General features: G+C 35.2%; 1 protein-coding gene across 10 annotated transcripts in view; it reads left to right on the top strand.

Moving 5' to 3' along the window:
- The window catches only part of kmr (kramer), a 1,522,801-nt gene extending 1,514,906 nt beyond the window's left edge, over positions 1 to 7,895 (top strand). For all 10 annotated transcript variants that reach the window (XM_069824286.1, XM_069824284.1, XM_069824281.1 and 7 more), the window contains one exon: positions 586 to 7,895. In XM_069824286.1, the coding sequence (XP_069680387.1) occupies positions 586 to 698 (113 nt within the window). In that variant the 3' untranslated portion in view covers positions 699 to 7,895. The remainder of the gene's footprint in view (positions 1 to 585) is intronic.
- The last annotated feature ends 5,891 nt before the right edge of the window (positions 7,896 to 13,786 follow it).

Raw genomic sequence — 13,786 nt, 5'->3', positions numbered from 1 at the left:
GTTATTATATATTTTTTTTAATTGGCGATTTATTGGCAATCAATTGAAACCATTTAATTATTTTTTATACATAAAGAATAAAACTGCTTCCAAATGAAACATTGTACACCCTATGTCCAAAAAGTTCCATTTAATTATAATTAACCGTTATATATTATATTATTCCTCTAATCAAAAACTAAAAACTAATTAAGATGTAGAGGACTTCAAAAAATTAACACATTCATTACCATATATTGATTCAGACGAAAATCGCTAATACCTCTGATCACATATATAACAGATTGGCCATCCCTATGTTAAAAACAGTAAAGTTTAGAAGAGAACAACCACCAGGATCGCCACTGTCGATTAGTAATGACCGCGAAATGGAAGTACAGTTCTCCACGCAATTCTAATGAGAGTTATAGCGTGACTTCTTCTACTGTCGCTAGATGGCAGCATAGTGAAATTGATAAAAGTTGTTGCCTTCAAAGCCCATAAGAGTGATCAATCTGTTATATGTGATCTGGGCTGATACATAGTCGTAACATCATCTATGTAATTGACTAAAATGTTCCTTGTCTGTTGTTTGATTTTTAACAGTGAAAGCCCTGGCAACACTGCCGCTTAACACCGAGCCAAGCTTCGACGAGGATGACCTGTCTCCAATTCAGCCATTGCCTCTATTTCAGCAAAGAGAAAACTACTTCTCATAGTGGCGCTACAGTCATCGTGGTGACAGTGTTTGCCAATGTCAAGAACCACAAGATATTGCAAACACGTTTATTACAGTGCTCTTATGACAGGAAAGAAATTCCTGGTTAAAAATTATTTGAATTTCTTTTAATTAAAAAAAATATGTATGACATATGACCAAACATACATTTTAGTAAATTTACTGTTATTTTACTTGTAACAAGGCTGTCATTTATCTCAGATAGAATTATTTGGTTTTTAGTACACATTTGTGTAATTTCTAACATGCTATTCTCTATCTCACATACTTTTAACATGAGTAAAGTTTTTAATATTGTAAATTATGAGAAGGCTTTTAATATGGAACGTATTGAAACAAAATAGAAGTGAATACTAGTGGAATTTTTCTACAAAATATTTGAGATGATAGGCACTTGTTATGTAGTGAGAAAAATAATGAAGAGGCAGCCAGTTCTAGTAGGCCGTTGAATTCTTATACGTTAAAATATATTGGTAGACTTCTTTCTCATTTGTGACTTTCTCAAAATATTGTAATCAGGTATTTTGAATTACGGTAGTTTCTTTTAATAATGTAACTTACAGAGTACTTAAATTAACAGTAAGTATTCTGTTAAGCAGCAGTTTTACCATTTATTGGTACAGCCAATACGAAAGTGTTCCCTCGAATCACTGTAATGCAATAAAGTCCTGGAAACACTGTATTTTTTTTTTGTAAGTATTGTACAGTGATTTTGCAAGGACAAAAATTTTGAGAAGCTCAATGTTTGTAGTGTTAAGTTAGTGTTATACCAAGGGGTACCGGGGGGCACACATCTTTCAGATTATATATATATTTGTCTTCCTATATAGGTTGTAATTTCATCTCAGGCATTTCAGAGGCAAATGTTAACAAGGAACGACTTGTGATTTTAACAGTGAATTTAGCATCATTATAATGCCGCCTATGCAAGTGTGTTTATTTCTGCTCTGTGATATGCCTGAAGAATTACGATCTCGGAATAGTTCACTGATGAATGTGATTGTTATAACTGAGCAGAACTGAAAGTAAGAAATCAGCAGCTCATACAATTAATTTTTTTTTTCTAGTGAGGTACTGCACAAAACCTTTTCGATGCCCTATTGTTGTGAACAATTACAATCTGTGAGGATTCTTATGATGTTAAGCACTCAGTAAGAAAAGCAGTATACCCTTGTAACACATTTCTTCCTACTGTAACTTCGTGTGAAACATCGCCAACACAATCAATATTGAATGGATGAGCACAAATTCAACAACTACGTACTTCTAAAGAAGCTATACTATGTACAACAATAAAATTTTAAAATATGAAAAAAATATATATATATAAATAGTTAAGTAGTATGAAGTCGGAAATGGTTAAGTGCCCATTATGGACGTTTACATCTAATTTCTTATCATTTTTTAAATATCTTACTTAAAGTTATCAATTTTCGACGTTATGCCTAATTTGTCACACAGATCATTATTATACAATTTTTATTTATGGCTACTCTCACGATTTAAGTAATATTTATCACATGAAGTTGTTTCTGTCTGACTATAAATTGAGTTAAGAGACCATTACTTAGTCATTAGTGATTCTCCCAACTGTAAGATTCAATTGATGGAATTAATGGTCGAGAATCACTGTCACTCCATATGCTGAAGTTACATTTCTACTGCATTTAGATTGGCAACAGGCCATGACTCTTTGGCCAAACACCTGCATAGAATTGGAATATATCAGTCCCCTAACTGCCCATTGTGCACCTCAAACCAAGAAATGGATTCGGAACACCTCAAAATCTGTGCTTCATAGTCAGTCAGACCATGACAATATCTTTGAAAAATATTGGAGTGAAAGAGGTCAAATGACTTTATTGTCAAATGCCTGGCATTAAAAATTAACAACTACTTCTACTGTAAGCAATAGATAGAATATCTGATACATGATTACGTACAAGCACAGAAATTGTGAGCGTCGTTCAGTAGATAAGAAAAGTGCCCGCAAGGTAACTTTAGTGAGCGCATGCTGAAACTTCCCCTCAAACACCAGATGTGGATTTCCATATGTGACAAATACAAAAAATTAAATCCCCTTTACTAATTGTAAAGATGTAAAAACTTACTTGGAATCTTGCATTAAGAAACACCACCGCCACCACCACCACCACCACCATCATCTTCGTCGGCCTTAGTAGCGTAGTTTGTATAGTGCTGGCCTTCTATGCTCGAGGTTGCGGGTTCGATCCCGGCCCAAGTCGGTGGCATTTAAGTGTGTTTAAATGCGACAGGCTCATGTCATTAGATTTACTGGCATGTAAAAGAACTCCTGCAGGACAAAATTCCGACACACCGGCGACGTTGATATAACCCCTGCAGTTGCGAGCGTTGTTAAATAAACCATAATTCAAAATTTTTTTCATCATCTTCCAGAACAAGTATTAGGGCATATGGTCTGTTATGGTCTCAAAGACGAATTTTCACGCTAGTGTTCTTTTCCCATGTGGTTGATAGCAAAGCATGGTTTGTGGTATTCTATGGGATCACATACATCTTAGATAATGCATTCAGTTATTCTAATGGTGCGTGCGTGCGTGTGTGACAGTTGTAGTTGCTGTACATTTTTAAATTCCCAGTGGTAGGTTGAAACTCTTAAGGGGAGTGGATAGTGATGCCAGTGTGATTAAATAATTTCAGTATAAAACTTTTAGTTCAATATTTTTAGGCTTTTAGTATTTGAAGTGGAATAAAAATTTCCATGGTTATACATTCAATCATTCTGAATTCAGTGGTATAAAAGACAACTAATTAGTTTCGTATCCAAGTGTAAAATAAAGGCCCTAACTGATAACCTGTTTTCCCACTTCATTAAAGTACGTACCTCATTCTTCAGGTGCACATTACTTGCTACAATCTTCACTCATATGCCTTGAATTTTTTTTACGTTATCTAGTAATGCATATTGTAATTCTAAAGCAAAATTTAGTTAGATACTTCACTCCTAGTGAAACATAAAAATATTGAACTTTGTTTAACACTTTTTGCAATTTTTTTCAATGCATATATTTTTTTCTCGTGTTATGTGTGTGATATTCTTAAACCTGTAGGTCTACTTTACAGAACACAAGCTGCAGAAATCACTGTAAAAATTTAATGTAAATTGATTCAGTAGTTACAGAGAAAAATGCACTTAAATTTGAAAATTTTCAACTTATGGAAAACTGCATTAAAAAAAGAAGAAGAAGAAGAATGTATAAATTACATGCACCGCCAAATTTAAAGAGGTCATTTAAACGGCTTATCTGCAGAAATCCCCCCTCCCCACTGTTTTAAAGAGTAAGTTGTGTACTTTTTTTTTTTAAACATAAAATGAAAAATCGGATTTTTGACCCCTAATCACTACCTGATTCCCTTAAAGAACTCAACACAAAATTTTGAAATGGTTTCCCTTGGACCAAAACATAATCCAGTCACTTCCCATTGTTTTAGAATATGTTAAAAGTTTGTCTATTATTATGTCTAATTCATCATATAATTATAGTTTATAACTATGATACGTAAAACTATTCATTCTTCCTAAAATTTTGTTACGTAATCTAGTGCTTTGGGAAAGCCATTGATTAAATTCCCAATATGCTCGATAAATTTAAGGGAGCAGTGTATTATGATAATAAATTATTGAAAGAATTTTAGATTTGTCCTTTAACTGTGCAGAAATTTGAAAACAAATATTGACTGTGTGATTAATTATCATAACTGAGAAAATTTAACGAAATACTAATTTGACCAATCCTCTTGTCCATAACCCTATCCGTCTATTACATAGTGTGCTGTTATCGTGGCCTCAGAACCAAAATGTCAGAACTGTATTCTATAATGGTGCTGTTCGTCACGAGACTAATCCTCTACATCGCTTACACTTCGTATTGTTTCCTTCTCTGACTAAAGAATCATTCTTCCTGAGTTGTATGCCTATGGACATATTCTGAAGAGCACGTGACGTATGTATGTGAAAAAGAAATTCATTGTCTCATACTCGGGTAATTGTGCATTCCCCATACTTCTGATTATTGTGATTATTTTATATTCTATGAACTGTTAGTACGATGGCCTATGTAGTTTATTGGAGATAAATTCTATAAGTAGCGGCAATATTCTGAACACTGGTAGAACTCGGTAATACTGAAATAAACTTAACTATAGGCCTTGATTGAAATATTCTTTAAGAATATTGCCTCGGTTAAATCACTTGCAATCAAGATACCGTAAAATATAATGATACAGGGTTGTTTACTGAAGGATGAAACTACTCTCTTCTTCGTATATGTAAAGTTTTCTTATGTGCGTATTATTTAGGATAGATTAGACTCTATCTTGATAACTGCAGACGTAAAAGTAAAAACGACAAGACCCATCAACATGTAACCAGATGCAGTACCCAGTGTTTGAAATGAAATATATTTTTGTACTTAATGCCATTAAAGAGGGGTTCAAGGGAGGGGGGAAGATTGTATGATAAAATATATAAGTATTATACATATTAAATGTAACAATAAGTATTATACAATTGTATTTGCTCCATAATAACCTTTGGGAATGATTTGTTATGTTTTATAAATATTATTGTATTTTCAGAATGTATTGTAATCATAACTCTGTTATTCAGGAAGTGTTCATGTGACATCACATGAATGAACTGATTCACATGGTGCAACAAGAAATGTGAAATTTTATAGTTGGGTTAGCCAAAAGTGGCGACTGGATGTAGAGATACATTCTCACTGTATAGATACTTTCTGCACTTCTCTACTTTCCCCATTGCTGCAGACAACAGTTCCTGGGTAAAATCCCTGATGTCTTCTGTTCTTGTGCAGGCTGCATGGTGCGCTCCCATCTCAGAAAGTTCTTATAAACTGTCCTGTCTGTATGGTTATAACGTCAGAAACTTTCATTTTCATTTAGAAGTACAGAGTGATTTATATAGAACTGACACATTTGTTTCATTAATTGTTTCAAAACGAATTGTGCTAGCGACAACTTATTATACCTAAAATGTAGAGGAATTTTGGGAGATTATTTACCTCTATAGCAAATGTTGTCCGGCATTGTCAAATCCGGAGATCTCGGTGGCCACAGGTTCCTGGAAATTATTCAGTCGTCACATAACCGGATAAATGGAACCATGCTTCATCTGTGAACCATGTGATGGACAATATGGCAGGATTTTGCACAATGAACGTCTGAAACCAACGACAATAATTCAATCTTTTATCCTTATCTGGTTCCTGTAGCTGATGAAAAACCGTAACCCTACGTGGCTTTAGACTCTCTGACACATTGAGTAGGTGTACCCTGTCTCCTGCGACAAACGTCTTAATGATTTTTTGGGTGACTGCTCCATCAATTACAGCTACTCAAAGGGCATACCAGAGAGAATTTGATGTTCGCAATCCTCCCAAAAGAAACACAATACTGGGACTGGTAAACAAATGGGAAACAACTGGATCTCTGGTGAGTGAAAAGGACAAGCATCGTTCATCTAGGCTTCCCACGGTTGTTGTTGACGTAAGAGAACGACTGGAGCAGTCACCCAAAAAATCATTAAGACGTTTGTCGCAGGAGACAGGGTACACCTACTCAATGTGTCATAGAGTCTAAAACCATATAGGGTTACGGTTGTTCATCAGCTACAGGAACCAGATAAGGATAAAAGATTGAATTATTGTCGTTGGTTTCAGACGTTCATTGTGCAAAATCCTGCCATATTGTCCATCACATGGTTCACAGATGAAGCATGGTTCCATTTATCCGGTTATGTGACGACCGAATAATTTCCAGGAACCTGTGGCCACCGAGATCTCCGGATTTGACAACGCCGGACAACATTTGCTATAGAGGTAAATAGTCTCCCAAAATTCCTCTACATTTTAGATATAATAAGTTGTCGCTAGCACAATTCGTTTTGAAACAATTAATGAAACAAATGTGTCACTTCTATATAAGTCACTCTGTAGAAGAATAGAAATGTAGCAGAATTATTTTCCATCGGCTGCTTTTGTCTAGCCCTAGTATAATCAAGCCAGTTATTGTGTAACAGATTACTTAATTGAAGATTGTTTTACAGGCTGTAGAAGCTGAAATACTTTTGGTATGTTTTGTGTTATAGCATCAACCCAACAATATATTTATGGCTTATTGTTTATTTTTATCTTATATTGCCTGTTTTTAAGGCTTATGTCATTTTGATGATTCTTTCTGTTCTTAAGAATTTTACTGCAAGGTGATGTCCAAAATATGAGCAACGCCTACATCATCATTGTGCCATAAGCCCAAAAAGTGATATCATGTAGTCTTGGCCTTGAAAGTTTTTAATGACTTTTATCATTTATTACGAACTGTTGTAAGGTTCTGTGAATAGCGAAAAGAGAGGAAGACGAGATTAATACTAAAAGTGAAGAAGTGTGTAAGTTATTACTGTGGTGGTGTGACCAGATCTTACCAGGCTGTGCCATTATGTTGCAGAAGTGAGAATAGAGAGTGGAACTCGACGTTAAACTGTTGATGGTTGGACGTGGTTTGTAAAATATATAGATTGTGCTAAGGTATTTGTTATTGTACAGTCCTACCTTTCTTTGAATTCAGGAATAGTGTGATTCATCATCCTTTAATTCTATAAGAATATGGCTCAATAAATCAGTTAATTAGCTCTGTTTGAAATTTTGTTAGAAGCAGATTTTAGACTAGTGATGGAGTGGTTTTTATGTATGAGTGACGATGTACATGAATTCTTCCACACCAGAAAATTTATTTGTAAATAATTTATGTTTTTTTAAGTAGAAATAATCCACTATTGATACTGTAGTTGTCAGTCTCAAAAAAAAGAAAAGAAAAATGTTCGGAAGGGTACCATATTAAAGCCCTGCATTTTTAGTATATAAAGAAGTAAGTGTTAAATGTATGCAGATTTAATAATAAGCCAAAAAGAGAAATAGAGTTAAGTAATGAACAATTCTCCAACTTAGGTTCCCATATTATCTTACTGAAGTTTGGGAAACGACATGCCAGAATACAAAAGAAAATGATTGCGTAATAATGTCAATTACCTGTTATGAAATAAGATTGATTTATTTATAATTTAAGTAATTCAAGTACATGAAGTGGATGTTCTCAAATGTAGTATTATTGTTTTGTATTTGCGTCTGTTCTTGTAACAACCGTTCATTTCCTTATCCTTCACTGAAATTTTGTCTTTTATTTCTAACCATTCATTTTATCCCTTTCACTCCTATCCAGATAGTTTCTTAATTCACCTAAGGTACAACAAAATAAAATTCTGCTATCACTTTGTGGTATTTCGTCTACTGATTTGTACTACTAGAACTAGCAAAAGAATATGAAAAAGAACATAAAACTTCTTTGAGAAATACCACAATTTGCCTACAATTTAAATATATCCTGGGATTGTTGCTAATGGTACCGTGGTACCCAAAGTAATGTGTGTTACTCTTTACTCTCGGTATTACTTCACGATGGCAATCAGATCAAATAATTATAAAGATACACACATATAGCAGTAGTAGGTTTAGTAGTAGTAGGTTTATTTTTCCTGGCAGAGTTAAGGCCATGAGGCCTTCTCTTCCGCTCAACCAGGTTTCAATAATATACATGAAATACAAAATTAGATTACAAAACAACACAAAAGAAAATACCTTAGAAATTACATAAAATATAGTAGAAAATTACAATAGTCAAGATCAGTTACATAATATAAAATTACAAATAGTCAAGATCGGTTACATAATATATAAAATAAAGTAGAAAATTACACATAATCAAAATCAGTTACATAACATAAGGGTAATATACACACACACACACACACACAATTTATAAGACCTAAGATGCTCGAGATAAATTCGACGTTTAATTCACTTGAAATATATTATACAGTTAATATACTAATAGGAGAATACATGTGGGTTACAAGACATAAAATGTTGATTAGCAAAGTCGTACTAAATGGCATACGGATACAAATGATTAAGTAATATATCAAGATAATAAAAAAAAAGAAGAAGGGAGAGGAGAAAAAAATAACAACTTGGTCATTTAAGGCTATTTAGAAACTTCCGCAAGAGTCTAGTTCTGTTCAATAAAAACACTTCTAAGCAGAGTGTACTTAAAAGATTTTAGACTCGACTGCTCCTGATTTCCTGTGACAAGGAATTCCAGGAACGAGCTGTGCGTATTGTGAAGGAAGCAGAGTAGAGAGATGTTTGATGAAATGAAATTGATAGAACAAGGTTATGCTGTGAATGCGTATCGTGGTTGTGGTGGGATGCTAAAAGTGTGAAGCGAGGAACTATGGAATTATTTAAAATCTGATACAGCAAACAGAGTGAATGAACTGAACGTCTCTCCCATAAACGAACCAAGATAATTGAAAGAAATACTCGGAGACATGATCATAGCGACAGCTGTTAAAAATGAAACGAACACAAGCATTATGAACACGCTGAAGCCTCAATGACAATTCAACACTAAGATCACTATACAAAACGTCGCAATAGTCAAAGTAAGGCATCACCAGGGTCTGTATCAAGATCTGTTTCAGTTTAGAAGGAAAGAAATTTTTCAGTCTTTTCAGTGAATGCAAGATTGAGAAAGTTTTCTTACATATTTTACCTATGCCACATATACGCATATTGATAAAAAAATATCCGATCTTAATCCAGAAAAGAAAATAATATTCAAAACCTATAGTCCCGTTGCTCTAATTTCCGGCAGCCAATCACATTGCAGGTCGGCTACATTTAAACATGTGCGTCTTGTGATTCGCTGATTCATTTCTTAAGGCTCGATAAATACTTAACATAATCGCCCGCCATTTTAGCTCTTTCGTTGGCGTCCGCAGAAAGCACATGAAGACGTTGTTTGCCGCTCAATTATTTGCTGAATTACAGTGCGTTTGATTTATTATCATAGGAGCTACGACATAATAATGTTTAACGGTGTGGCAAATAGATTCCTTGTATGGTAGCTCGGCAACATAAGAACAAAAATGGCGAACGATACTACCTACCTAGACTTTAGAGAGCCTTCACTTTCTAAGATGTAAGCAAAGAGGCGGAGTCACGCCGGAAATAACAGCGTTGGGACTATAGTCCCCTTCAGGAGCATGACATCCGTATAAGCACTGTAGGTACTGCTTACAGTTCATAATTGCTGAAACAAATAGCACGTTACTTTCGTCAAGTAGAGTGCAGGAACTGTGCTGAAGTTTATGTGCCTTGATATAATGCTTTAACGTTGGGAATTTTTTTAATTAGTTCATTAGCGTTGTAACCAAACTTGATCGTGTTTACGAGCAGTGAATGCTCTTGCTATGGTCATGTGTGAGTGGGTGGTCTGTTGGGTGCTGAGTGGAACTCATTACTGTTCATCTAAACACTTATAGTCCTCTCAACCGAGGCCACTTTTAGAAGCGCTGCTGCTTGTGAATAATTTATATAAATGAGGGCCTTCAGACACAGCCACAGCCACAGAATAGTGGCACTGCAGATGATCTGGTAGCAGCCACTCAAAGTGGCGCTTCTCATCGTGATACACGGAATTAAATTGTAGGTTTCAGACAAGGCCACAGCCATGCCACTATTTTAGTGACTCATGAGTGGTGCGTCTGTGGCACTGCTAACGGACGACTTTCGGGCCACCAATTTCTTATTATAACCTATTGTGCCACGGTGTCTTTTTTTTTTTTTTTTTTTTTTTTTCGAATTTCATTGGTAATTCCTACTAGGAGCTCTTAAAATGATGTTTTGAACATGCGAAAATAATGGAAGAAAAAAAAAAAACTTTTTATAGTCGTGATGTACAGTAGTGGCAAAAAACCGGACCGACCCTTGTAGCTGATTTCAGAGCCTTGTTCACTCCAGAGCACGATAGACTGGTAACTAAGACATTCGTGGTTCGAATCCTGCCTGGGGAGGAAACTTTTCTTTTGTCCCTTATTCAAATTTATTCCCAATACTTTTCGATTGCAGCGATATTTTACTGCTTAATTAACTTATTATTCCCAGAACATGAATTTTACCAGCAATCGAAAGGTATTGGGAATAAATTTGAATAAGGAACAAAAAAAAGTTTCCTTTCCAGGCAGGATTCGAGCCACAAAAGTCTTAGTTACCAGTTTATCGTGCTCTGGAGTGAACAAGGCTCTGAAATCAGCTACAAGGGTCGGTCCGGTTTTTTTGCCACTACTGTAGGCCTATGTCAAATAAAGTGTGAAGTAATCCTCGATTCTGTCTTTCCAAAATCAATGGATAGACCCAGACTCTTCTTCTATTTTTACGTCTATTCTTTCTCCAAATGGGCAAAGTTGTCAAAAATATATCTCCGTGTATGTCCATGTTTACTGGACGACTGAAAAATCTTCTACAAAAATATAGTGTATTAAGCAGTGCTTCAAACGTGCATTCGTAGAACCACAACTCGCGTTCACAGCACCACTAACGCATGTTTGCAGTGCTACTAACGCACGTTTGCAGCAGCTTCACTAATACTCGTTCACAGCACCACTAACGAGCCACTAGTGGCGCTACTGAAGAAGCTGTTAGCAAGAATGCTTCGGTGAATTTATATCAAGTTTGTTCAACTTGTTACACCATACGGTAAGTGGAGAACACAACATACACCACAGCAGGGGAAAGTATAAGGGATGATCGCTGTTGAAGGGATGGTAGAAGCAGTGACGCATCCTAATAATGTGAAGAACGCATATTAACAAGAAATCAAAATATGTGAAGTACTATTCGATCAGAAGTAAGTGCTTAATGACAAATATATATCATATATTAAGGGGTGACTGCACTTCCGTATCTTACAATGTTAAATTCCTCAATTTTGGGTGCACTTTTGTCAGAAGTTATAAAAGATACAAAAAATAGGGCATATGTAACATATCTTTATTTATACAATCGGTTAAATAAATTAAAAATTCCACTGAGTGGTTGGCAAAAAAAATTTTCATTGATAACATTTTTTGTATTAAGAATTAGGAGTACTACAATATTTTTGCTGAAGATAGGGCTAAAAGCTGACAATTAAAATAAATAAAATCATATCATCTTACACTAAACTACCGTAAAGTGGGGTGACTTTGAACGCCGAGGTGACTTTGAACAGTAATGTAGCGCCTTTCTAAATTAAATGCTGTACCCAACTGCGAAAAAACAACTAATTTATTGACAACTTAAAGAGTTTTTTCGCAATTGGGTACAGCATTTAATTTAGAAAGGCGCTACATTACTGTTCAAAGTCACCCCACTTTACGGTACTGAAAATGATAAAAACCAAATTTCATTTTTTGTCAAAATTCGATGTACACACTCCCCTTAACAAGAAATTAACCCGCAACAACAACACACATACACAATACATCCAATCACCCAACACAACACAAGTTGCATTCCGAGCAATGGTACACAGACTACTCAACATACCAATGAGCCAATAAGACTACAATGAAGAGTTAAACACAATCATATACATAGCACAAGAAAACGGATACAACCCTAACATAATAAGAAAGACAAAAACAGAATTACAAAAAACGTAGGAATACAACACAAACACAAGAACACAAAAAAATACATCACACTAACATACGAAAACAAAAACACACGTCATAAGATTGCAAATCATTCAAGAAATTAAATTACAACATCGCATACAGAACACACAACACTCTACAAAAGCATCTCAACACACAAACAGCACAAACAAACAAATACAACCACACAGGTGTATACAAACTCAACTTCTATATAGGACAGACAGGCAGATCATTTCAAACACGTTACAAAGAACACATCACAAATGCCAACCATACCTACAGCAACATAAACACAGACATGGAAATTCTACATCTTCAATCGAAAAACCAGAAACTAAACACACTAGAACAATACAAAATAATACAGGCACACAAAAACATACCCACATCAAATCCTCAACACAGAACTCAATTTCAGAACACACACACTCTTTGATCCACATTACACTACACAAACACACCCCTACAGGAAACGCAATCAGAAGGCGCAAAGACCACCCAGTTCTGATGATAGCCAACAGGCTGAAACTAGTCAACAACGTAGCCTAGTTAATTAAGACGTAAAAGCACACACACACTTTATATTTCGAAGACATTAACTTTTTTTTGAGCAATGGCTTGTCATTATTTTCCCAGACTATAAATGTGGTTCATAGATTTAGCTAGTGCCAAGAAGCCTAGACCACAGAAACTGTCACAGCTGTGGTGGCTTAGGTTTCAGGGCTACTTTTCATTTCAGAAATCATTGGTGGTTTACTTTATAGTCTATAGACTATAATAGAGCTAGACTAATAAAGAGGGCCTAAAAAGGGAAAAAAAATGAAACGCCAATACCATCGAAACACATATTATGCATAATTTATTAATGTTCAATAAGTTTTTATTGCACCCATTGTAGAGAACACTGATTCACATAGATGAGCCGTTCAGAGCAAAAGTGGTGTAAGTCAAAAATGGGTAATAAGGGTTAAAGTAAACATTCTGTAAAATACAGCGCAAAGTAGCAATTAATAATCAATTTATTTAAACTATTAGTAGTCAGTGGATAGCACGAAGGATATATTACCTCAAAATCTGTGCTTCAGTGGCTGGCCATGATAATATCTTTGAAAAATATTGGGAGTGCAAGGGGTCAAATGACTTTATTGTCAAATGCCTGGCATTAGAAAACAACAACAACAACTTTTGCTCTGAACGACTCATATGTAGATCTGAACAATGCTGTCATAAAATGCCACCTTCCGAATATTTGGATAGAACTCTTCAGACAGTAATTTCCAGAACTCTGATACATTGCTTTCAGGTAAATGTCGCAGCACAACTTCACTATTTCTTCTACTTTACTGGGGTCTCCTTCCACTAATTCTGATAATTTAGAACACAGTTCATCCACGCATTCAGTTTTCATTTCCTTAAATGGAAACGCCACGAAAGTTACGTTTTGTACCTGCAAAAACTCCTTTAATTCT

The sequence above is a fragment of the Periplaneta americana genome, chromosome 4 (genome assembly GCF_040183065.1).
Source record: "Periplaneta americana isolate PAMFEO1 chromosome 4, P.americana_PAMFEO1_priV1, whole genome shotgun sequence".
NCBI classification, from domain to species: Eukaryota; Metazoa; Arthropoda; class Insecta; order Blattodea; family Blattidae; genus Periplaneta; species Periplaneta americana.
The sequence above is the reverse complement of the archived record's forward strand: the minus strand, read 5'-3'. Positions and strand labels throughout refer to the sequence as shown.